Source organism: Varanus komodoensis, unplaced genomic scaffold (assembly GCF_004798865.1).
Source record: "Varanus komodoensis strain SLA01 unplaced genomic scaffold, ASM479886v1 scaffold1, whole genome shotgun sequence".
Lineage (NCBI taxonomy): Eukaryota > Metazoa > Chordata > Lepidosauria > Squamata > Varanidae > Varanus > Varanus komodoensis.
In genome coordinates, this window is record NW_025335268.1 from 130,192,540 (window position 1) to 130,218,366 (window position 25,827).

Consider the following 25,827-nt stretch of genomic DNA (forward strand, 5'->3'; position numbering starts at 1 on the left):
CCCAAGTAAACGGCAGATTCGATAACTAAAGCTGGGCTAGTTTTTGGAGGGAAAGAAAAATCGGATTCAGTCCCGTCCCATATATGTGGCACCGTATCGCGATACTTCCGTAATTACTGCTTATGCGTTATGAATTCTAGTGAGTTTAAAGTATTTTGGAGGTACCCGGGAGAATAGTTTCCCTTTTAAAAGGGAATTACCTAAAATACTATCCTCAGCCTCTTTTCATCCCCCTCCAGGGCATAGTTACACGTGCCAAACGGTAGATAGGAACCTCTCCTCCCTTGCCTCGCTCCTTGAGCAAAACCTGGAAGAGGAGGAGAAGGCGTAGCCCCGAAAGACCCCCTCCGTGTGGTGATACCTCCTTTGAATATTGCCACGGCTGATGAAGTGTGCAAGTAAGACAAAGCAGCAGTTGCTCACCTGCTCTGAGCGCCACAAGGAGGATTGGGCCCACAATACCACTTGAATGCAAACACAGCTTTACTCGCAGGATAAGACAGCATGGAAGGATGGCTGTGCACCTATGATCTCCACATCGCTCATAAAAGAAGATGAGTGAGCAGGTTGCGCTGGCTACTGCTCTTCCCAAGAGCAGCAACCTTTTTCTCACTCCAACTGCCCTGCCCCACTCACTCTGAGGGGGAATGAACAGGCTGCTGTTGCAGGGAGAGATGGCAGGCAAGCAAAGACAATCATGACCATCATTTCCCAATCCTTGCTGCCTAAAAAAGGATAATGTAGAGCCGGCATTACCTCTGCTTCATTTTTCTTTTTTTCAGGGTGGCACAGGAGCAAAGATTTGGTTAACTGCAAAATCCACTTCAATGTGTTGCCCTGACAGAATTGCTAGTCAAGTGGTGGGGAAACATGGAAAGATCAAAAACTGAAGACTGAATGCTTGCTCCCTCCGTGTTTGAGGCAGTGCAATTGCAGGATTAAAGCCTCATTTGTATCCATGGCAGTAAAATACAATAATATATTAAAGCTGCAATCCAGTAGACTGCAAATAACTCTTGAAGCTCAGAGGATTAAGAGCATCCTATGTAGGGTGGGAAGAATATAAAGGCAAAAGTCACCTCTCACTCCTGCAGCTTTCTGTAGTGGCACTTAAACACGAGAGGGAGACATGATGCTGCTAGAATATCTTGTAACTAGATGACACCTGTCTCCACCCCAGCCCCTGGAATAGCCCTTAAATACCTTCTCCAAGATTGTTCTTACAGTCTTAAAGAAGCAGCCAGCAGTTATTTCCACAATGCCTGCAATGGCTGTGGAGTGGTAAGGAAGTGTGCTCTTAGCACACAGTCTGACCTGCCTCAACTCTGCCTAATGATAGTGCTGGAGGATTAGGGTGAGGACGAGTTGTCTGATCCTTCAGTATTCAGTTGTTGGCGGTGGCGGCAGCAGCAACAGCACATTGCATTTATACTCCTTTTTCATTTAAACTCCATCTTTCAAGGCAGCTTACAAGTTTCTCTTCTTTATCCTCACAACAAGAACCTTGTGAGGAAGATTAAGCTGAGAATCCAGGATTGACTGAAAGTCCCCCAATGAGTTTCAGGGATGAGTGGCAGGTAGAATCCAGAATCCCGGGCCAGTACTCTAACCATTACACCATGCTGTGCTGCACCACACAGAGAGGAGGAGAGGCAAGCAGGCAGAGACGGCTGCTTGCACTCTGTCTCTCGGTGGCACTGTGAACTGAATCCTCTTGGCTTGGTACACAGACAAGACAAGAAAGAAAAGATAAAGTAATTGCTATTACTGCCTTCTTTCCTTGTACACTTCCCTGCTGCATTCTAAGAAGGAGGAATTGCTGGCCATGCTACAGACTATTTAACCTCACATGTTTATAGTGTGGAAGGAGACCTTTTCAATTGTGGAATGAACTGTCAGTTGGGATAGGGCAGGCTTCTACTTTCTGCCGACAATGGAAAATACACTTGTTTGCCCAGTCATTTCCTTGATTGCCACTGCGGCATTCTGGAAGTGGTAGGATATTTTCTTTCCCATGGCCTCTTTTCAAAAGTTACAGAATATGGAATTGTTCCCCAGTAAAATGTGTTTTGAATTGCACCATTGGAAGTGTTAAACAATTTCTGTCCATTCCCTTTAGGATACCTTTATACAACTGTTTTCCGTCCAGATAGTTTGTGTACCAAATTCCTGGAATCCATGACCTGGTTCACACGAACACTTAATAAGCCACAGTGGTGGTTTTGTGCTAGGGATATTAGCATAATTACCCATGGGTTGTCCTGTCATGTGAATCCATTCAGGATGGCTTCTTGCCAAAGTTGACAAGACACCCTAGGCCCCTACAACAGCTCAGGGATTCGGGATGGCTTGTTTACCATAGCAACAAGCCAACCCTTTCATATGACATAACAAGCCATCCTGTTGAGGATAATTATGCTAATCCCCCTGGCATGCATGGTGAGGAAAATAAGTCAGTTATTTCCAAAGCCACAATTGTGTGAACTAGAACATACTGACAACTGCCTCTTCTGCAGCTGTCCAAGTTCTGTCTAGGAAGTACATAAGCCAACGCATGGGATACCTATTTAGCTCACTTTCTAAACTTTAGACTACTTTTTTTTTTAAAGAAAATGTATATTGCTTTTAGTAAACACACTTCCAAAAGTAGTTTACATAATTTGGAAACAAAACTGTCTCATAAAGATTAACATGGTACAGCAGAAGAGCATTAAAATGCCAGATGAAACAATCATTGAAATTAAACATTCTAAGTAAATAAAATCTCTCCAGGAACTGAAATAACAAGGTAGCACCAGGAATCTTCCATGGGAAAACAGTTATAATACACTGTGTGCGCCAAAGTAAAAAAGGCTCTATCCTGTGTCATTCCTGTTTCAGTTTGCACAGGAGCAGAGCAATTTATTGTAGGAATGCTAAACTTCGAGATGGAAACTACTGTCAGAGGAATTGTTGGTGTTCTGTGTTACTGGACTGAAGAATGTGACACTAGCCAAAAGCTACCAGTGAGGAAGCAACATGATAGCTCACCTAATTTTTAGATAGATTAATCATGATTTAGTGACAATGATGACATAGTCACATGCATCGGCCAAGTTCTTGCCCTGTTGTAGTACTGTTGATGTCCTTCCCACATCATTACCTCTGGATAGCAAATGCTCTCAGCACAGCATTAGGAGCCAAGGATGACTAAATTCTAATTGCATTTTCAGTGTCTATGTTGCTTACTGATCCCCAACAAGAATATTTAAATGGCTACTGACAAAACTAGGGCAGCAGTTGTGGGATGTAATAAGCTATAGGACACATAAAAGTTCTCCCATAATTAAAAGGTACTGAAACATGTACATGAAAGCATCCCTGAACATTTAAATTGGGGTGGTGGGGTTGAATGCGGCCAGGTTCAGACATAATCAGTCTGAATTATGCAGAATCAGTCCTTGGGACTAATTAACTGTGGAATACAAGTTGAACACATACATACATACAACCCATGGTGGAAAATGTGGTGGCATGGCTTGTGGTCATGTCTGAACCCAGCAACCATGCTGAAGCATAGTAACCACACAATAACTATGTTGTTTCTATGCTTCACCATGGCTTGTTTTTGCCCCTGAACAGAGAAAGTATACTTCTATATGATTTTCATGTTTCTTTCACAGAGTTTTGAGCATAAAATTGCCCTGGTTGCATCACATGCTCCTGCCTGTGCTTGTTACAGTTCTGCCTAGCAATAACTGGCAGCCAGCAGCACTCTGGTTGGTGGCTTGGTGTTCCCTTTTTCATTTTTCTGTGTGTTGCCTTTAGATGTCCACCTGCAGCGTTGGAATTTTGGTGGCAATAGGGCATTGACCCAGCAACAGCCTTTCCTGGCACTCCTGTCTGGTTGCTGTATGTTGCTTGGGTGACACTTGGAAACTGGTCTACCCATGCAGCCAGCACTCTCCTCTTGCAAAAGTTGCCTACACAAAAGAGGAGCACACCAGCTACACACGGGCATCACCAACTGGGTGCTTCCTCTAGAGAACTCATGTTTTCCACTCTGCTACTATCTCATCCTCAGGACTGTCAGCAAGCCCTGCTGTCCCCTACCATGACCCCCACCACAGCTGCAGCACATGTTCCTAGTCACCAGCCAAAAAATATTTGCAGGCCATACACTCTCCCTCAGGAAAGTCTTCTCAGCAGAAGGTACTGCCTCCATCCCTGCCCTAGGTGCCTGCACTGATGCCTTGCATGTGGCCAGCTGCAGTGGGTATAAGCCCTACACATGCATGCACATGCACGCATGCGTGTGCATAGGTGGGCACATGTGCAGTGATAGCAGGGGAGATGTGGGGTGTGGGTGGGTGTGCTTGCACGTTGGCACAGAACAAGGCAGCAGCAGAAAGAAGTGCTCTAGCGCTACTCTAGTGAATAAGGAATTGCTTTGCTGAGCAGCAAAGAGACAGCTGCTACTCCCAGTGGACTGTGTGGACCAGTGAGGGAGAGGCACATGATGCAGGCAGAAGCAGTGTGCCCTGGGATGGAGCTGAGCCAAGGGGGCTGATGGGATTTTTTCAAAGCTTTGGCATTTCTTTGGGGGAAAACAACATATAGAAATCCACCAGCCATTTTAGCAAACAATTTATTTTGCCTGTAGCTGTTACAAGTACTTCATCCCAATATCTACCAAGCCATAAAAAGTACCTAGATACCCAAAACAAGAAGGCAGGCCTTCAAGGTTTCCACAATTCTCCAGAAGATTTTTGTCCATCCTTCTGAAATCACTAGCATAGAATCCTAATCATGTTTAGGATGCACAGGTTTGAAGAGTACAATTCTAGCTATTTATGTCAGTATAGTAGCCCAAATGGGCCAGTAACATGAGTGTGAATGGTGGGGTTTGCAGAAGGATGCACAGCTCCAGCTGTATCAAAGTATGTTTTAGATTGTCACAATGAGAAAGCAATAGCTGTGAGAAAGCAATGTCAGAACTTTTTATTTCAGATGGGCTTTAGTTTTTTTCAATACTGCACTGGTTATTGAATGATACAGCAAAAATCTCATTCGTTCCTATATATAAAAGCAAATACTGTTAACATATTAAAATAATGCAATTATAATGCAAGCATATAAATGTGAGATTTTGTATAACCAATTAACTGAGCAGAGTTTTCGAATAGTACTGATCAGATTGATGGAATGTGGTCCATATACTCTTATCATGTAAACTCCAAGCTGTCCGAGGCTCATTACTGGAAGCAATTTCAGGATAAGAGTTCTCCATTCATTGTTCCTCCTCTAAAAACTACATGCAAAATTGCAGTTGAATTTTCACACTTCAAGGAGCTGGGCTAAGCAAGACTTTTTCTGTCTATTTATCTACCCAAGTGGCAACCTGGCATGTGGGTGGAGAAGACACAAATCTGAGTATTTTAAAATAAGCTCTCATTTAAAGGTTATATGCTTTATTATTAATTACATAAATCAATTGTTCAATTTGTGCTAAAGTGCTTTTACTTGTAGTAACTATTGCTTAATTACTTTAATAACTTTTTAAAAAGAGGTAGACTAACACCTGTTTTAGCACAATGTAAAATATTTGAATCTATTTCTATTAAATAGGGAGTTTTTTGGCACTGGGGTTGCATCTAGTTAGGGAAAATGGTAAAGAAGTTTTAGATGAGAGGCAATCAGTATGTAGCATGACTTGTAAAAAGATGTATGTTTAAAGAGACATAATTTAAAACAAAGTAAGTAAAACATAGTAAGTCCTTTATAGCAAATATGAGTATGTTGGCAGAAAACGTATTGCAGAAACTTGGATCCAGACACAAACACACAGGATTTAAACACTGAGCCAACACTTGCTTTGAAGAACACTATTTTAATTTTAGAACTCCTGTGGTTTTGTGTTTGTGTTTTAATCATATACTTCATATTCTAGTTGGGCCTCTCAAGACAACCCTTAGGAAAGTCAGCTGTTTTCCAAGCTGCCAGGGCTTTAAACATTCACATGCCATTACAATAGCTCCCTGTGATAATAATTTGAGTGGTTAAAAAATAAAATAAAAAGCTTGCTTAATAATTATCCCAAAGTCACACATACACAAAAGGAATTGATAACATGCATAGATTTTCAAGTGTAAAATTATACAGTTGTGTTCACACAGCCAGATAACCAAGGTTATCAATTTGCATTGTCTTCCAACACAGCACTAAGTGTTTCTGTATAGATCACTACCAAAATGCTCTAACCATAGACAATAAAAATAACTTTAAGCCAGTGCACAAACACATAAAGTGAAAGATGATACAACAAATTCCATGGTTTACTGTCCTGATATAGATCAGAAATTATGTCAGAGAATCTGCTTGAAATAATGTGAAAAACATGGCGAAAGGGTCTTTGTACCCAGTTACTAGACATTAATTTCTGCTGTACAATTCATTATATACTGCTTTTCAAAAATAGTATTAAGGGCATAAATTACTGTGATATTATCAGATGAAAAGTGTATGACCATATCATAAAGACTACCTCCAGCATCTGGAGAATTGGCAGCCCTTATTTGTTTTCCTATCAGTTTCTGCTGGATATAAGCAGAAAAAAAAATTGCACTTCATTTTACTGTAACAACCTTAGGCCACTTTTCTTGTCTCCCATTTCACAAATTACAAGGAGGTGCCTGAATGCACCAAAACAACCAAGTTCTAAAACTGTTATATCTGAAAAGCATCCCTTTAAAGGGATTTTTAGTTTGAATTCCACAGTGCTTAGCACTTCAGTACCTTTTTTCAGATACAGCACAGAAATTCATCAACAGCTTTTACCACCTTTAAAAATATTGGAGATAGTGGTTTCTAAATTTTAAAGAGAGCTTAGTATCTATCCAGCATTCATATCATTACTTAGCAGCAGCTGTTTAATAACCTTTGTTTCAAAATGTCATCCTGGAATGCCTACATTACAAGGTGAAGGTCAACAGATTAGTAGTAAGTATCTTTTCTAGATAATTCAGAGAAGAGCTAGAATGTCTCTTTCATATTTACCTGGCGAATGTGCCCATAACTCATCCTGGACTAATAGTTTAAAATTTACTGTAATCGGGGCTGGAAGCAAACAGTGAAGGGTTTTAATAAATCTTGCTGTTAAGACCTTCAAAGTTCTGCTTTGAACCCATCTCCTAAATTATCCAGAATTTGGACATATTATTCATTTATGTAATTTTTTTATCCATAACACTTATTGCCTTGGTTGATTATTTTAAAAGGAAGATTAAAAATTCAAACACCTCAATGCATCTTCTTATTTTGTAACTTTAACTTGTCTGAACTATAGCAAGTTTTAAACCCTAAAAAGTTGGAATTTGGTTTTTCATGGAAAATATAAAATTATATCAGCTATGATCTCATAAAAAAGATGAAGGGGATGTACTTGGTATCAAAAAAAACGAACAAACAAACCCACAGGGAAGATTTGACTCTCGCATTTTGTCCAACTGAGTCTCCTATTCTGTGTTTTCTCCTTCAGATCACTAAAACCAGTAGGTGGCCTTTCAGGAAGCCTTACAATGATGGCTATCTACACCCACACAGTAGGACAGCTAAGGGGAAGTAATTCATCAGAATTTGAAAGAGGCAAATTAGATCTTGCTAGGGAAAGGGCTATAAAAATAAAGAATACTGCTGGTGCTCTAATAAGGTGCATCAATGTAAGGCAGTTTACAGCTTTTGCCTCCATTCATTGATGGTTTCTCAAAAAAAGTGGGGGGAGGTATCAGGAAACACTTAACTGTTGTGTATCCCACATAAAAGACAGGTCAAAAAAGGCCAGAGTTCATTGTACTTTCCCCTTCAGCTTAAACATGCAGTCTTTGGCAAATATATACAAAGGTACCCCATGGCAAAAATGGCACCTCTAGAAAAGCTGCATGAAGAGAATTCCACAGCTGTGTCACAAGATAACCACAGGCCAAAGCCTGTTCCCATAGATACGTTAAAGGCAGCTTGTTTCAATCTAAGAGCAATGGATGGTTTAGTCAACACATGGCTAAGTCGCTTTGGCTTTGCTTTTGGAGCGCTGAAATGTCCCCCATAGCCACTCTTCATGAAATGGCAACTTTGACCAGCTGAGTTGCAGACTTTGCAGTGGGTTGCAATGAGTGGAAAATTCTTCATTTCAGAGCTAATTCAAGCCATGATGCCAAACTGAATAGTGCAAGTGTACCCTCATGGCCCATAAGGAGCAAAGACAGTGGTTTTAGTTATCTTTGCTAGGCTGAGGGACTCCCTCTCATTGCTTGCAGGCATGCTATCACTTTAACAAAACAACCATATATATTTGTTTGAAAGGCATTCTTGACCTCTGAGCCGACATAGAAACTTGTGCAACTAGCAACAGCCCCAGCTGGGTGTGGATGCATCTTTTAACTTGATGTAGTTTCCATGGCCTGAAACTGAGTTTTCTGTGTCACCAATGCTCAAGGATGTTGTCATCATCATCTTCTCAATAAGGACTCTAAGAGGAAACAGAATTTGGTTACTGAGAAATCGTAGCACTCATTCAGCACAGTCTTGGCCCAAGAAAGGTCTTGAACCAAATGATACGCAGTCCAGAACTGATAGACTGGAACCAAAAGAGAGCTGCTCCATTCTGGACTTGCTCTATCGAGAACATTGCACAGTGGGATTCTGAACTGCACGGTTTATGTGGCATTTTACGTCAAAACCTCTGACGTATCATCAGAGCATCTTGGTAAAAAATGTGGTTTGTAAACCTGAAGTTGTTGTATGGGAAGTTTTGAAAAGCTGAGAATGAACACCAGTATGGATCAATAGGAACCAAAAACAAGTGAACAAAGGAATGCATGCACCACTGTGCCTGACCTACAGAAAATACAAAATTTATTCTTACAGTATTTCTGTGAGGTAGGTTAGGTGAGAATCAGCAACTGGACTGAAGTCAACCAGTAAGCAGGCCACTTTTACCACCCCAAGTCTGACCCCATCTTAAGTCCCCCCACCATAACATAGTGGGAATATTCCTGAAAGTGTTGAACTGTGGTAAATTGGAATTCTCTCTAAACACATCAGTAGTGCTACCACTTTGCCACATGTTAACAATATTCAGTTCTTAGGTTCCAGTTTACCTTTGGGAAACATTTTAAAATAGTCCTGCCTACCTCATAGACTCATTAACATTCTTGTTTTCCTTGACAGATGTTTCAGTCCATCCTGTGAAACCATTTTCTTTGCTGAACTGATCAATTTCTTCTCTGGTAACAGCCCATGGATAAAGGTCACACTGGAAAAAACAATTTAGGAGTGTTCAAATTCAACTGTCAAGCCACTAATAACCCCATCCTTTTTCCGTCTCAGCGGCAGATGTTTACATGGTAGGACAGCACTTCTAACACACTGATGAGGTAATATTCTAATTCTATTTGAGCTGCTGCAGTGGCAAGGAATGTTGGGGGCTGTAGTAAAGCACAGATGGAGGGCACACATTTTGTGGCTGTAATCTCTGGCTAAAAAGAAAGGAAAAGAAAAATCACCTGAGTATTTTCTATTTTGATGGAAACCTCAGTGCTAAACATGTGTGTGCATTGCTGAACTAATTTTCCATTAACTTTAAGCCTTTAAAGATTCTCTGGGAAGACGCAACTGGGTCAGAGAATGTGAGTAAACATGATTACTCTTCATACTCAGTTTTATCATACAACCTCATTTTTAGGTCCTACCCTAATTCCCAACTGCTTTGAGTGTCCACCAGTTCACCAGCGCTATCAGTGATAGTACACCTGCATAATTCCGAGTCTCCACTGATTTAGGGGAGTTTCAGGCTCTTTAAATGTTGTGTTTACCTAAGGATAACAACAGTCTCCCAACAAGCCCTACATCTGTTTCACTTCAACAGGGCTGCAGCATCAGATTCTCCCAGACCATTCACTAAATCATGGCTTAAAGGCCTATTTATTTATTATTTAAGCATGATTTTTTTTCATAATTCTCCCTTCTTTAGGGATCGCTCTATACCCTGTTTGGAGCTCAGTGACAGCAGCGTGCACAAAGAAGCCGCCACTGTACTAATCTTCTGCTAGAATAAGCCAACATGCTTATCTAGTTTTCAGACAACTATTAACAGAAAGACAGATCCCAACTAGACGGAACTAGAATTATGCTGAATTTTCCCAATTTCTAAGTTAAAATTTGCACATTTGGAGGAGAAGCTTTTACCCAGTAGCTACACACTGCAAAAGATTGGGAAAGTTTCTCTTTGTTGTAGTAGTAGTTGTGGTATTTACGGCTACAGTCCCAGAGTTAGCCATAAAGAACAAGGGAGCTGTGCAATCAGAGAACAGAAGGAGCTTCTTCTCTTTGTATAAGTAGAGGCCCTTTACATCAGGAGTTGTGAACCTCTTTTAGCAGGAGTGTCAGACTTAATTTTGGAGACACACTCAGGAGCTACATCCCAGTTGTGAGCAAGGTTAAAGGTAAAAGTGGGGTGGGGGGCAAAAATAGAAGCATATTTTAGCTCAAAACTCTTACTGCCTGTAGTTAAATTGTAGGAAAAGCTTTTCAACCTTTTACAATGGTTGAAAAGCCAGGATACCACCAGACTATAGGTGGTTAGAGAAAAGGACTGGGTAGCCTGCAGGCTAAAGGATCAACACTCCAGCTTTGCACACTTTCAGAAAGCATTTTCTCTCTCTGTTTTGCCCAAAGCTTGACATCGGTCACACTGGACAGAAGAAGGGAGGACTTAACATATATAAAAAGACACAGCCTAAGCTTTAGTCCAATTGGATGAGAGCTTCCTCAAGTTTGGTCAGACAAGACAGAGACAAAAATGGAATTATATAAAAGTTGGGGATCTTCTTTAAGCTGTGTACCCTGTGGGCTAATTCAGTTACTGCAGAGTGCCCTGCAGCCTAAAATCAGCTTCTGAGGTTTTTTAACAATTATGTCTGAGAGGTCACCCTTCAGGACCACCCCCGCATCCCACAAACCCAAAAGATTGCAGTCTGAATCCTGAACATGCCTGGGTGTAACTCCACTCCTAAGATGCACTCCCCACCAAAGATAGGAGGGGGACCACTAATTCCTCCTTCCTTTTGTGGCCTGCTGTGTCTCCTGGAAATCTGCTCACGAGAATTTAGTGTAGTCACTTTGAAAGAGTGAGAGAACTGGGGAGGAGACTGCAGGGGGAAGCAGTGAGAATCACCACTTTCCTCCCCATTTCCTCCAGCCCGAGTGCCTGCTGGCTCTCGGTCCCTTTCAATGGAAGAAGTCCTTCTGTGCACAGAACAGCAAGTCTGCATACGATGCTATGTTGAAGTGGAATTTGAAAACATAATGAAAAACATGTGTTTTTGTATAGTAGCAATTAAAATACTGAATGGTACAATCCTGTGCATGTTTAGACCCTACAAATCCTAGCATGTTCCTGACAGTCATGCTGGTTTGGGGGTACTAGAGGCTACTTAGATGGCAAAAAGCCCTGACTGCATAAGATTGTACCCTAAACTGTTTGGTTCTTCTAGAAGCAGGACAGTAAGACCTGGAGGGAAATGGTTTCATCTGTCAGGAACAAATCAGGCTCCACCAAGAAAATTTAAATCAATGCATTTGGAGGGATTTGCTTCATATGGAATTAATACACAGTACCACTATACTGTTCAGATAGCAAGTGTAACTATGTTAAGAACTGCTATTTAAATACCTTTGACTGATTCTAGAAGGAAATATAAGTCCAGTGTTGTTCACTGTCTCTCCTTTGACATCATGTAATCATCCACTTTCCCCCATGAACTTTCAATGAATATTTGATACCCAAATCCTCTTTAAGCTGAATGTAGATAATAGTCATATATTTGCATAATAAGGTAATATGAGCCGAAGCATGATATGGTAGTTGTGAATTAATTTGCAACTGAAATTGCACCATACATACACACACATGCGCGCGCGCGCTGTCCTCATTGCAAAAAAGCCTCAGGACAGCTTACAAAGTATCCCATCTCGCCTATGAAACTGAGAGGACATGAGTATCCTAAGTGAACTCCACTGAGTAAGGATTTGAACCCAGGTCTTCCTGTCCAGGTCAAACGTTTTACAGGTACATGACTACACTGGTTTCCATCACAGTAATTAAAAGCAAGATAGCCTACTCACAACTCCTCACAGATAAGAGAAGGCAAACGTTTGAGTCCCATGTGATTATCTGAGAAATTGTCCTGAACACCTCCACAAAATGACTGTCATTGTAGTCAGAAATGTCATATTACCTATCCAAAGACTAGGTACAGGGTAGAAGTGGGAATTACACTCCAACCTACTAAACAAATTCTCTGATCCCACAATTTTCTCTGCCAACAGAACCCTATTTCACACCAGGCAAACTCCTTTTCCTCCCTGCCCCCTGCCAGTCAATTCATTCATTTGTCTGTTTTTTTCCTCTCACCCTGGCACTCTTGTGCGCGCACGTGTGCGCGCTCTCTCTCACTCACACGCGTGTGCACAGATACCACATGACCCAAACCATTCATTTACACTCCCTGTTCATCCATCATGGATGAAATCGTATCTAGATGCACGGATGTGCCTCAAATAAAAAACACACTCACTGCTTTTCAAGATATCCCCAAATCCTCCCTCCCTCATGCACACAGACCCACCCCCAGCACCATATAATCGCACAGTCCCCACACCACCGCTGCCAGCTTCCCACTGCTTTCCTCTCCCTGACAGTTTCCTCCTGGAAACAGTTTCCTCCTCCTCCTCAACTAGCTTACTATTGCCCTCCCTAGCCCCTGTGCACCCTCACACCCCACCCAGACCTCCCCCCACCCCTTTGGCTAGGCATGCTGAAGGGGAAAGCACTGATCTATAGTCACCCAGCATCTTCAGTTCCTAAGAAATTCCAGGTGCAGCCCAGAAGTATCCGTGGGAAATGAAGGCAGCCACAGAGGCCTCACACTTTACTTGGAAGCAATCCCAGCTGTTAGTAAGAAAGCCTTGGTATTTTTTTTTTTAAAGAGGGAGAGGTAGGGGACCTCAGCAGACACCCAGGGTCACTATACTGCCTACCCAGTACACTGTGCAGATTACCATGATCCACAGGCAGAGAGCAGCAGGTATACAGCAGAAAGAGCATGCACACAACAAATGACACTAGAGAACCTGGCAAGCGAGCCAGTTCTTCAAGGGAAGGTCAAAGCATCCTTAGCCAGTTCATTACTATGCACTTAAAAGATCTGGGTGAATCTCCCCATTAGGAACAGAAAAACAGAAATCTTTTCATCTTCTATGGGAGCAAAAGTGCTGCTCTGCTGACCATCTCAAATGGCCTGGCAGGAAATGTCGATTTACTCACTTTATTAGCCAGGAGCAGGCAAGGGACAGGGCTCCCATCAGGCAGCTTCAGCTTGCTATCCAAATCCTGCTTCCATTTCTGGCAGCTGGTGAACGTGCTCATGCTGGTGACATCAAACATGATCACACAGGCTGATGCCTCTTTGTAATACAGCCGAGTCATTGATGTGAAGCGTTCTTGTCCTGAAGGTGTTAAGGTGGGAATAAAGGCAGGGATTGTCAGATTCGGTCACTGTGTGAACTGCCTCTTCTGTATTTCAATATTACATTTTTGCAAATTGAAAAAAATATGATCCAAGAGAAAGTAAAACAAATGGAGTCTTGCCTCATTCGTAGACTCACTTGGGCAAGAACAGTGAAAATAAAGGAAGAAGCAGTGTGGGCCATAATAAAGGTTTATTTTAATAAGTTGGAGGATTAATCTGTAGGTCAAGGACAGCATGCGGTGAAAGCTCATAGGTAGCATAACCATATTTTATGGCTCAAGTTTTAAGCCACCTATGGAAGGTAAGGGGAGGATAACAACATTAGAAGAGCCATGCTGGATCAGATCAGGGTTCACTGAGTTGAGCATTTGTACATCTAAGTTCTCTAATGTGTTAATTGAAAGATTAGCAATCTTCCTAAGGTATTTTCAATAATATTTACTTTATTCATGTGATATGTAACCTACCTTTCCACCAAGATAGACCACAATAATTAAAACAACAATAAAACAAAAGCATTAAAATACAATGTAAAACAATACACTAGCCAAAAAAGAAGGGGCATTCAACCCAACAGACCCACTTCCATGGCAAAGACCTGCTTGAATAAAAAAAATTTCCCTAAGAAGCAGCAAAACTAGTCTTCCTTTGCAGGGAATTACCACTGAGAAAAACCACTTTCTTATTGCCATCAAACATATTCCCAAAGGTGCTAGTCTTGAAAAAACGGCATCTACTGATGATCTAAAGGCCTGGACTGTGTGTGTGTGTGTGTGCGCGCGCGTCCGCAAGAGAGAGAGAGAGAGAGAGAGAGAGAGAGAGAGAGAGAGAGAGAGAGAGAGAGAGAGAGAGAGAGAGAGAGAGAGAGAACGCCCACTTGGGTGATAAGATGGATCCTTGAAGAACACCATAGCCCAATGACTACAGCAGCAAACTGGAATGTCCCAGCATCGCCTTCTGAAATTGCCTCTCCAAAAAGAAACAGCCAGCATAGATCAGTGCCTCCCAATCCCATCTTCAACAGATACCTCAGAAAGATACCATGGTCCAGCAGAAACAAAAGGGACACACTTCTCCTGTTCAGTTCCCCCTGTAGATCATCTACAAGACAACCAAAGGAGTCCCTCTCCCATAACCAGCCCTTAACCCAGACTGAAGTATGTATGTTGTGCCAAACACCTACCTTCAAGTAAAAACTCTCAAAAAATGGGAGACTGCAGGATTCAGTAACTGGCAGGGGATGGAATCATGACAGATCACTGGGATTCCACCCCCAGGTCTTGCCAGATTATCCGGGAAATTACACAGTCCACATCACCCCTCCCCCCCAAAAAAACCCAAACAAAAAACAAAACAAAAAAACCAAGACAGAAAATATGCTCATAGAAAGTTATATGATACAGGGATGTGGGGACTTTATTCCCCTTTGGTGCTGCTTTTAAAAATGATCTTTGCCTATCTGAAAAAGGATGAACCAGGAAGGTAACTACAATAAATATCAAAAATGCCATTACCAAAGAAAGTACACAACATTTCAAAACTCACCTGCAATGTCCCATAGCTGCAGCCTTACTGACTCAGACTCTGTCCACTGCACCACCTTCAGAGCAAAATCAACTAAGCAATCACAGAAAGAGAAGGAAGGTTAGCAGCTAAGCAAAAACACTGCACATGTGTACTTGTCCAACTAAGCAATCCTGTTTCAGGTTTTATATACAACTGTAGGCTACCACAGGAAATTTGCAACTACAGCAGCTGCTTTGGCCCTGTAGACTTGACAGTATTTATCCCCATCTTCCTACTAGTGTGGGGCACGATGCACAAGCCACAGCATTATTTTAGCATTGCTAAATGGAACACGTTCATGCTTCAGTAAATCACACCGATTACGGGTGGAAACAGGCAACTACTAAGCATGTGAATGTTGCTTTGAAACTCCCTGGCCTCTGAAAAGTTGTAACCACATAGAGAGTGAGTCTTTGGAGTCTGCAGCCATTTGACAAGCTAAACACCAAGTTCCTTTGCTTCTCTAGATTTCTGTAGTAGTTGCTGTCACAGAAAGCTTTCCATCAGAAAATTGAACACATTTCATGCATGTTTCCATACGCAATGCACATGCACACACTTACAATTTCTAAAACCTGTGTGGTTGCATCTACCTGCCTGGAATAAAAAGTTATGGCACCTGAAATAAGAAGACAATTAGTTTGTCCTGAGGAAGAAGCCTCCCATGTTTCTCAAGAAATCTTTAGCATAACAATATTTTTATTTTATCCATAAGCTACAATGGTATCTTCAGTGCAATCTTACTGACTTTTATTACAGATTTAGTACTTATCTGCTTTATTACAAGGACCATCGTCTCTAGCAGCAGCCATCTTGAGTTCTTCAGAAGGCAGAAAGGCAGGATATAAATACAATAAATGAATACATAACAAGACCTCCCAAAGGGCCCATCCAGCATGGCCAGGGATTATGGGAGATGTAACACAAAACATCTGGAAGACGCCACATGTCCACCCCTGTCCAAGTCCATAGTTTATTGTGACTGTCCATGTGAAACACCTGAAAGTGCTTTATAAGTGCTTATCATAATACAGAGCACTAAAAAATTAAAATAGTTTTAGATGACATTCAAAATTATATGTCCTTGACACTTGTGCAATCTCAATCTATGTTTGATTTACAAATCACGGTATGAACTGGGCAAAACACATTTTTCTGGAATAATACACTATGCCGTGGCTGCCAAGAACATACTGACCCTGTTCTCATATAATGACTAACTATGGGTCAGGACTCCCCCTCCCACACACACACACTACTTGCTTTGAATTTGCTAAGCAAGCAAGATTCTAATGCATGGGCCTGGAACTCTGGGTTGCTGTGGAGGAAACAAGCTGGAATATCAACTTATGGTTTGTTGTGGGGTTGAAACTTTGGGTTGTTTGTCCCTCAACATCTCAGAGCTGGAGGTCACAAGAACCAAAGCAAAATGGATGCCAGTGGATGCACAGAGGGTACTGCACTTCCTTACAGCTGTGCCTCCCCGACTATGTTCAATTTATACACAACTGTTACACAAGAACCAGGTCACAACATCCCAGAATGGAGGCAAAACTGGGGCAAGCAGAGTGTTGACTCTGTGTTCCACATGAGTAACAACAGACATTTAGTTGATACACACAGATTTTAAAAAATACCATGTAGGTAAAACCTTTCCTCCCAATGGAAAATCTTTCAGAAAGACTCTTTTAATTCTTACCACAACTGTCACATCATATACTCTCAAGGTACCCTGGACTTCAGTGAAGTGAGTTAGAACTTCATATCTGAAATGTTGGACCCGCTAGAAACTCTACAGTTAATCAGATAATTTTGATTAGGGTCAGCCTTATACAATGGGGATAATTTGAACTAGGCAACTAGCTTTGCTAATCTTGCCCTACTTTGATTCTGTTCTTTAACTAATCAACTTATGGACTTAGTGCAAAACTAAGAAAAACATTGAAAGATTATGCTCAAGAAGATTTTTAAAAATAATAATTAGGCAAAAAGTACTAATCAAAGTTCTGTTTGGAGGGCAACTTGAACCTTAATTTCCAACCACCACCTGTATGCACTACTTGAATAATATTACTGCAACCAGTTCCCTTTCACCAACCAAGTAATAAAAATAAGTTTCCTGCAAGTCAGTGAGCTGGACACCCTAAGTATTACACTTCCCCTGACCACCTGTGGGGTGGGGTATAGAAATACATAAATCTGGTGAGAGCCAGTGTGATGTAGTGGTTAAGAGCATGGGACTGGGACTCAGACGATCTGGGTTCTAGTCCCCGCTCAGCCATGGAGCCAACTGGGTGACTTTGGGCCAGTCACAGACTCTCAGCCCAACCTACCTCACAGGGTTGTTGTTGTGGGGATAAGATGAAGGAGGAGAATGATGTAAGCTGCCTTGAACCCTTCGTAGGAAAAATGCAGGATATAAATCGGAAAAAAAAAAATCCAAACTAGTTAATAGCTGTTAGCTAGGTCAGTCATGTTTTAAGCTAGGAATCCTTTTTTTAAAGGCAGACTGGATTTAAATCATGGTTTTCTACATAATTTGCACATGTCCCTGCCTTACTTGAACTGGGTCTCTTTTACAGCCTGCTGCCATTATATATTTTCTCCTTCAGGGAAAGAATAATATGATAAACCTCAGGCTATACACAAAAGAGCCAAAGACATCTGCTGAATGGTGCTCAAAGGGTTTCACTTTCATTTTTACTGATTGCCCCCCCACTTCTCTTAGCTTCTTGTGCAGATCTATTTCACTCCCAACAATCTTTTATTCATTTAATTTGTTGAAACTTAGTTCTTAAGAGGTAAGGGGTTGATTCTGTGTGCATAGATTTGCAAAGGAACCATGGGATTAAGGTCCTTTTCTCAACTCTGTATATATCTAAGTTTTTTTTTCTGAGAAGAAGAGGCATGTGATCTGTGCAGACATAAATTCACAGTTTTGAGAATTTTAAAACCAAGCACCTGTGATAATATCTTCTAGATAGAAAAACTGCCCAATAATCTTACAGAAACCCCTGAAAGAGCATGACATTTTGAATGGATTGATGAAATTCATTTACCAAAACAAAAAAATAAACATTGCATGAATATACAGCCTCATGCTACATAATAAAAAACTAATACTTATTTCATGATGAATGACCTTTGGGCTATAATGTATCTTAAAGACAAAACTATCTTTAGATAGATTTTTGTCAAAAAGCATTTTATTTAAAAAAAATCCAATTTAAATAAAAAATATTAAGTAAAAAATACAATTTTATTAAATTGATTTTTCTCCACCTTGGAAGGAGAAGAGTGAAAACTGATCAAAGTGGAATGTGGACAAACCTTTCAGCAGGAGAAAAGTGGGCCCTTTGCTGGAGTGAGCGCTGAGCCAGCCATCCCACAAAGTAAACTGAGGCATCAGCATCAGGTGGCAGAGCAGGAGAGGCAAATTGTCCTCTGCCCCAGGCAGGCATGTCATCACTGCCCTGCCACCTCTAACAGGTGCTCCGGAAAAACACATCAGCTGCTCTGCCACCATGGCATTTGCTGCAGCAAGAGTGGCCACCTGAGTTCTGTGAAGCAGCCATTTCCCTCACCATTCACTGCCATGGCATCGGCTCCATGGAAAGAACTTTCTCACAAACTATGCATATCCATTCTATATCACACCAAACCAGAAATCTGTTACCTTCTTTACAGCCTGTAAATTATCCAGCTATAGTCACTGCAAAGCTTTTAGGAGCCTCTAATAGAACTTTTCAATACCAAGTGGATTTATTCTCAGGAAGGTCCTCTGTTTGATGCAAAAGCCCACCCTAGGCAAATTGAGGGTTGCTGTATGGTTGTGCCCCATCAGCTATGGGAACATTCAGTCAGGTGCTAGAGCTATCAAAAGGCAATCCTGCAGCTACACCATCTTTCCTTCCTTAGTGGATTTTTGGTAGTTCGTTTTTTTAAAGATTGAAATAGTGGGGAAAACTAACGAGAGGTGGGAGGTGAGTTGTGAAGAATGATTTCTCCTGTGCCGCCCCATACCATGTTTAAGGGTCATTGACTGAAAGACAAAAGCTTTGGATTATCCAGTGTGAGTAGACCCACTGAAGTAAGACTAACAGATACGTCAGGAAGCACCTAAGCTCCATGACACAGTAAACCATTCAAAATGACAAGTGGTCATTGTACTTTTCCACCCCTCATCTCCTCACTGTTTGCTTCTGTCCACCCACCACTGCTTGACTTGTAAAGGGGTGGCTATACAGGATATTTAAGAGTTTCCCCTCCCTTCATTAGAAGAAGATCATAGTAATTAGAAGATCCTCTCTCAAAGTACATCTTATGGAGCAATGCTTACAAGCTGCACCGTGGGGGCTACAGCAAATCTCGGCCTTGGGGCCCACTCGGGTCTCTTCATAACATGTTTGCTTTTTAGACATTAGAAGCACAATGGCTTACAATTATATACAAGGCTAAAGCAGTTGCTACTTCTGCAGCCACATTCAAATTAATTAAAAGTAACTACAGGCTTCTCAGATAAAAGGAAACAACAAGACAGCAGGTTTTTTTTGCAAGCAGAGTCAAAAGTGCTCTTTTCCCAATCACAGCAAAACATGCCCACTTCCTCTTTAATTTTGTTTTCCTTTATCTCAGTCATGTCAACATTAGATAATGTATGATATAAGGCATGTAATTCAATATACCATATCTACCTATATATTTATTATATTTGTATCCCATCCATCCTCCAAGGAACTCAAGGCAGCAAAAGGGAAGCTTCCCTTTCCTTTCATCCTTACAAGCAAAACGCCCAAGGTAGATTAGGTTGAAAGATGGTGATTGCCCCCGCTCCAGTGATTCCATGGCTGGGCAAGAACTGGAAAACAAGTCTCTTTGGTCTGAGGCTAGTGCTCCATCTACTGTGTCAGGGGTGGGCACATAGGGTCTTTGTTTTTTGTTTTCACCGAAAACCACAAACTGGTGCCTGATGTAAAATGCACACACTTAAAATAAAGAATTCTAAATCCAGAACTTTGTCCTAGCACCAGACTGAATTATTTCACACAAAAATCCATGTCTGGGTACTTTATTTTACCAATATAGTTGAGAAAGTGATTGTGTCGCTGCTATTGTTAAGCATTGAGAATCTACTGTAATTCATCCAGAGATCTTTCAGTAGATCAAACAACTTTCTGCCCATCCCTGCACATATTACACAATGCTGGTTCTGAAAGTCTTTGCAAAATCATAGGCAATGGAAATGAACCACACATTTTAAGATGATGATACTAGACTGGCTTTCTGAATTAACTTCTCATATCATAAGTGCTCAGAAATTCATCTGGTGCTATGGTCTTCAATTTACAGAGTCAGAAAAAAAGTCAAAGATATTTTAGGAAACATACGTGTAAAGAATAACCACCACAATACTTTCATGAATCCAACTGAAGTACCATAAAGCTATATTTAGCTCTGCAACCAAAGAAGCTATAATTTTCAAAGAAATCAGTGGGTAAAGTTTATTTCAGTGGTGCTTCCAAAGCATAGCTTGTTTATTTGTAAGTGTCTAAAACTGGGGTGCAGAACCTTAGGCCTGAGGCCACATCCAGCCAGCCTGGGACAAAACCTGGCAGCCCTGGGGCCCTATCTGGCCCTTCCCCTGGTCCGAATCAGTTGGATTCCCAGTTTCCCAACTTTTCCTCATTCTAAGAGGATTCTAAAATGCCTCTTCTAAGGTTTACTGACTGGCAGTAAGAACTTTAAGCTTTAGAAAGGCTGTTGCTTATGGTATTTTGTTTCTGCCCCATTTTGCTTTCAGCTTTGTCCTGCAATGGAATGTGGCCCCAAGAGCCTCTCCAAAATTGAATTTGGTGCTCAAAATGAAAGAAGTTTAACCTCTTGATCTAAAATCATTAAAACCCAATGCAAAGAAGCTGAACTGATCAATGAACTATTTATTTAGTACCAATTCCACATTAAGTATTGTTAAAATTACAGTCTAATGGCTCAAGAGCCACTTGGCTATTATGTCGGTACATTTTCTTTCTATACTATAGCTGGGTTTTTTTTTTTTTTTTTTTGCTTTACTGTCAAGTATTTTCAAGTTATGCTCTGCCAAACTCTTAACCGAAGAGGTCAGATACTGCTGGTGTCATCCACTGAACATGTTTGCCAAGCACCAGTGAAGGTCAGCCTACTATTTGCCCTGTCTACAACCATGCTGTGCCTATCAATATAATTATCAATTCTTCAAGCCATGACACAACAGAAAAAATGTTCATGCTATCAGGTTAGCTGTCTTGTTTCAAGACAGAATCCACCACTCAAAAGGCAAACTACAACATTATAATTGGAATCGGTTGTTCTAGAGAGCAGAACTAGAACAAATGGCTGGAAGTTGCAACGGAGTAGAATCTGGCTAAACATTTGGAAAAACTTCGTAACAATGAAGGCAGAAACAAATAGCCTCAGGCAGTGGTAGCTTCTCTTTTGCTGAAAGTACTGAAACAGAGACTGCATGGCCATCCGTCAGACATGCCGTAGCTGTATCCTGCATTGCAGAGCCTGCATCAAGCAAAGGGTTGGACTAGATGATCTTCAGCATTCCTTTCTAACTTGATGATTGTTGGGCGGGGGGGAGGGGGGGACTACCCTGGAAAGTGGGATGCTCACTTTCCCACATAATTGTTATCTGGCCTGCAGCTGTAGACATCAGGACTGATACTGGGTTAAGGACTTGGAAATGAAATTTAACCCCTAGGCTCTATAAGGTAACTGGAACTGAGAGTGACAGTGACTAAGCAGACCACTTCCTCAGGAATGTACAACTCATCTTGCAGTATCCAGTGACAATACTGTTGGATAATAAAAGGAACTCTGCATACTTCCAGACACAACAGAGAACAATAGACAACTTGCTGTATCAATGGCTGCGTGTCTTGGTCATTCCTTCAGTTTTGGTAGGTTCTTTTCTCCTACTCTTCCTCTTCCCTCATTGCCTCTGCAATAACCAGTATGTGCTTTCTCCCAGAGGGAAGCAAGTAACCATGACGTTTTGCTGACTTACACTCATATACCCACCTTTAGGGGGTGCTTGTCATTACACAGTGTTAGCTTTCTTAAATTATGTATATAAAAGCATGAATCAAGTAAGTTGATTCCAACTTCTCAACTGGCTGTAGCCTGTGTTTATTCCCTGTAATATGAAATGCTGTGTTGCCCTACTTGCTTTGTATAAGGCAACTCTGCTGTAAGTCACAGCAGACTTTCAAAGAGGTACTAGGTTAGATGTTACATGACCATATCTAACCCTTCATGCCAGTCCTTAGATGCCCTACCCATCAAGAAGCCAACAGTCTCGTCACATGCAAATTGATGACGTGGTAAAAGTTTGTTTTCCTGTCACAAAAGATACACCCCTCTGCACTGACTTAAACATTCTCTTTCCCATTCACAGTAACAGAGGTTTGCCTAAAAGAAATTGCAATCTTTATTTTGGTCCAAAGACATAATTTATGGAGGAGAGAGTAGAAGTAAATGCTCCACTCTGATAGCCCAAAGGGGTTCTAGTTTTTTTTTTTTTAAAAAGGAAATCACATGAGACACAGCTCATCCTTGACATAGGAAACGCTTGTTTGCCAGAGTCACTTTCTCATATGGAACAAAAAGTTAAACCACCAGAGTGGCAGACTGTAATTAAGAACTGGAAACTACAATATAACTGAGTAGCTGTATTTAAAATCCAAAAAAACTGGAATGGAGGAAGCAATAGAAAAGTTTAAAAATAGATGGGATGGTTTGGCCATGAAGTCTGCTGTTCAGACAAGATCTCAGGATGGAGACTGTAGACTGACTAAATGTAGACATATTAATAGGACACCTCTGTGGCACATTGCCTCTCAAGGTGACAAAAACGCTGTTTGATTTCAAAGGGTGGGAACTCAAAGGAGGTAGAAAGAGGAACTGAGATATGCAACATGCAAAAAAACAGGAAATAAAAGAAATGAACATCTTTATAACTTAAGTTATAAGAAAGTTATAATTAACTAAGTTTCTTTAATTCTGACTTCTGTCACTGATACATTTGAATTATATAGCCCTCTTCATCAGACAGAATGTCAGGAGAGAAAAGAATGTTACAGTCAATAAAACAATTCATAGCACCAAGAGAATAGAATACTTTGTTTAAAAAAACTCTTAAGAAGAACTCATCAGCCTTCTCTTACAAAGAAATATTTATCAGAGCAACGGGGGAGGAGGAAACGAGGAGAACCAAACACTCACCTCCTACCGTAGATTTGTAGTGCTTGTTGAAACTATCGTTAGCATACCGTTGGACCAAGGACGTCTTCCCAACTGTGGCATCCCCGATAATCAGCACCTTGAACATATGGTCGTGATGGCCCACCATGATTTGAAAGGGCCAAATCAACTAATGAAAGCACACTCCGCCTTTTCCCCTCGGTTTTCAGAATGGACATCCACGTGAAAACGGGACACCTCGCTTTTCCCTGCAGAGAAAAAAAAAATCTGTGCATTCATCGCTAGTCCCCGAAAGAACAGGAAATGCAGAACGTAACGCTTCCTGGTTTTTCCATCTGCAGGCATCACTTTCATGTGCGCTTGCCAGCAGTCCCCAAATTTAGACGGGCAAGGACTCCCCCCCCCCGCCCCTTCACTCATACACACTCACTCAGTCCTGCTTTTATGTTCAATTTTGCACTTTCTCTTGAGACTATAGTTCTCGATAAGTGAGAAAGGGTACGATGCAGAGTTTTCAGCAATTTGTACCTACCCGCCCTTCTTTACTCATTAAAACACACGAGTCTCAAGTAGAATTCTCCACCCCGTTAACAGCGCAAAAGAATATTCAATCAAGCACTCTTGCTTGGCAGAAAAGCCAGATCTGTATCCGTAGTTGTCGCTCCGTGGAAGCAACAGGTCCCTTTCAGATTCAAAGAAAAGCGTTTACAGTGTGCCAAGAAAAGTGCAAAATAGGAGATTTAGGCTGCGCTTCCTCCCGAGATGATACGGCACGCACTTCCTCACCCAGTAAGCATGTCAATCGCCGCCGTCTCCGTTTCACCAACTCCTTTCCGCATTCCCCTGACTGTCACGTGAGGGGCCAGGCGGCTACTCTGCTCCATTAAGGGGAACTACATTACCCGGCATGCATATGAAGAGGGGTGTTGTTCCATAGCTTTGAAGCTGCCCCACGGGAAATGTGGTGCTCCCTTTCAGAATTCCTGTTAGTGTAATATCTTTGCCTCATCACAAAAGTATGCAAGCTTACAAGACCTTCAGATCTTTTTCTCAAGCAAGATGTTACAGAAGAGGAGGGAGATGACTTGGACAGTAAAATCATGGGTGTTCTCTGCATGCTTATCATCATGAGATAGAATAAAGAGGAATGGTCTGCAGATGTTCATATACAGCTCTAGCTAGTAATCTGATGGTTTCAAGTTTCGCTTGGAGCTGCTGGGAGACAGAAAAGCAGACCTCTGATTATCCGTCCTTTAAAACAATCCCGCTCTTAACTCAGAAAATCGTTATGATCAACTCGATTACCTTTGCTTCTTCTAGTGTTTTAGGTGAGCAGACATGCAGCTAAGTTTTTTGCTTAAAGGAGTGAAGTAGTAATAGCATCCATTACGGACGTGCAGAAATGGTACCTTGTGCATACGAGGCAGCAGGTAAAAATAGTTCCCTCCAGCATTTTTCATAGATGCAAAGTAGCAAACGCTTGTAATCTAACTCCTCCTTACGGCTTTATCTGCAATAGCTTGCCTTATGCCATATTTTATTTTTCTTCTTTTAACAAGGTGTTGTTCTTTTGGTTAAATATGCCCTAAAACAAACCTTGTACTACAATCTGATATCGAAATGAGCTTCACGCATGGGTAAAATGGTAGTTATACAGCACTTCATTTGCACATGTGTATATATTTACATGGGGGGAGGGGACCTGTTGTCCTCCAGGTGTTGTCCGTGGCCCAATTCCCATGAAGCCCAGCTGACCAGGGTAAAAGGCAGGAAAAAAAGAACAGCTGGAGCAGATGTACTTTTACCAAGTCACTCTATGCCTAGAAAAAAAAATCCTTTGTGTGCTTCATTTGCCACAGACCTGTATTCTAGACTTCAGATATTCCTATTATTTTGCCAGCCTGGCTTCATTTATCCTCATTTACCTAGCAGCAGCACCAGCTCCGGGTTCTGAGGGCTTTAGGGCAACTCATATTTGGTAGCTTAAGAGATTTCACACATTATGAGGTGAACATAATTTCTGGCAAGATAAGTACTTTGTACCTATTACAAACCTAAAGCATCACAACATAGAGCTACATGGCCCAGGGGGACAGAATAACAAAACTACTGATTTCAGCATTATGAAAGAAAGCAATTTAATAATCCATCAAACAGAACCTCTTTTATACTGCTAACCAGCATGAAATAGGTGCACCTTCAGAATTAACAAATATTGGACAAACTTTTCTGGATTAAGGTTCCTGCATTTGTCAAATTTTCTTCAGTTAGCAGGGAATAGAGAGATGCATTCATACATACACTCCAAAATTGTAGACTCTGTGGCCAAATGGGCAGGAAATACAAAATGTATTATCTGAGAAAAGGAGGGAAACATGCATTAAGTGCATTAAATACGGATTTAAATTGGGAAAAATTGTTTTCTGTGTCTCTTTATACCCTTCCCACATTA

General features: G+C 41.3%; 1 protein-coding gene across 3 annotated transcripts; it reads right to left on the reverse strand.

Annotated features, from left to right (window-relative positions):
- Positions 1-4,957: 4,957 nt before the first annotated feature.
- RAB29 (RAB29, member RAS oncogene family) lies at positions 4,958-24,215 on the reverse strand. 3 transcript variants are annotated; one of them, XM_044446146.1, is made up of 6 exons: positions 24,162-24,215; positions 23,397-23,623; positions 15,111-15,182; positions 13,361-13,542; positions 9,168-9,289; positions 4,958-8,503 (listed from the first exon to the last, which is right to left on the reverse strand). In XM_044446146.1, the coding sequence occupies exons 2-6, from the start codon at positions 23,521-23,523 to the stop codon at positions 8,377-8,379; spliced, it is 630 nt and encodes a 209-aa protein (XP_044302081.1). In that variant the 5' UTR covers positions 23,524-23,623; positions 24,162-24,215; the 3' UTR covers positions 4,958-8,376. The 3 variants fall into 3 exon arrangements, with proteins under 3 accessions (XP_044302081.1, XP_044302064.1, XP_044302075.1); XM_044446129.1 differs by lacking the exon at positions 24,162-24,215 and adding an exon at positions 23,908-24,138; XM_044446140.1 differs by lacking the exon at positions 24,162-24,215 and adding an exon at positions 24,085-24,128.
- Between the last annotated feature and the right edge of the window lie 1,612 nt (positions 24,216-25,827).

Bases quoted from the DNA above. Each gene is read 5' to 3' on its own strand.
- RAB29 (XM_044446146.1), bottom strand. From the start codon at position 23,523: ATGGTGGGCCATCACGACCATATGTTCAAGGTGCTGATTATCGGGGAT. The intron at 15,183-23,396 runs GTGAGTGTTTGG...GTGATTGCTTAG, and splicing joins CTACAAATCTACGGTAGGAG to TTGATTTTGCTCTGAAGGTG. The intron at 9,290-13,360 runs GTGAGTAAATCG...TGTTTTTTCCAG, and splicing joins GCCTGCTCCTGGCTAATAAA to TGTGACCTTTATCCATGGGC.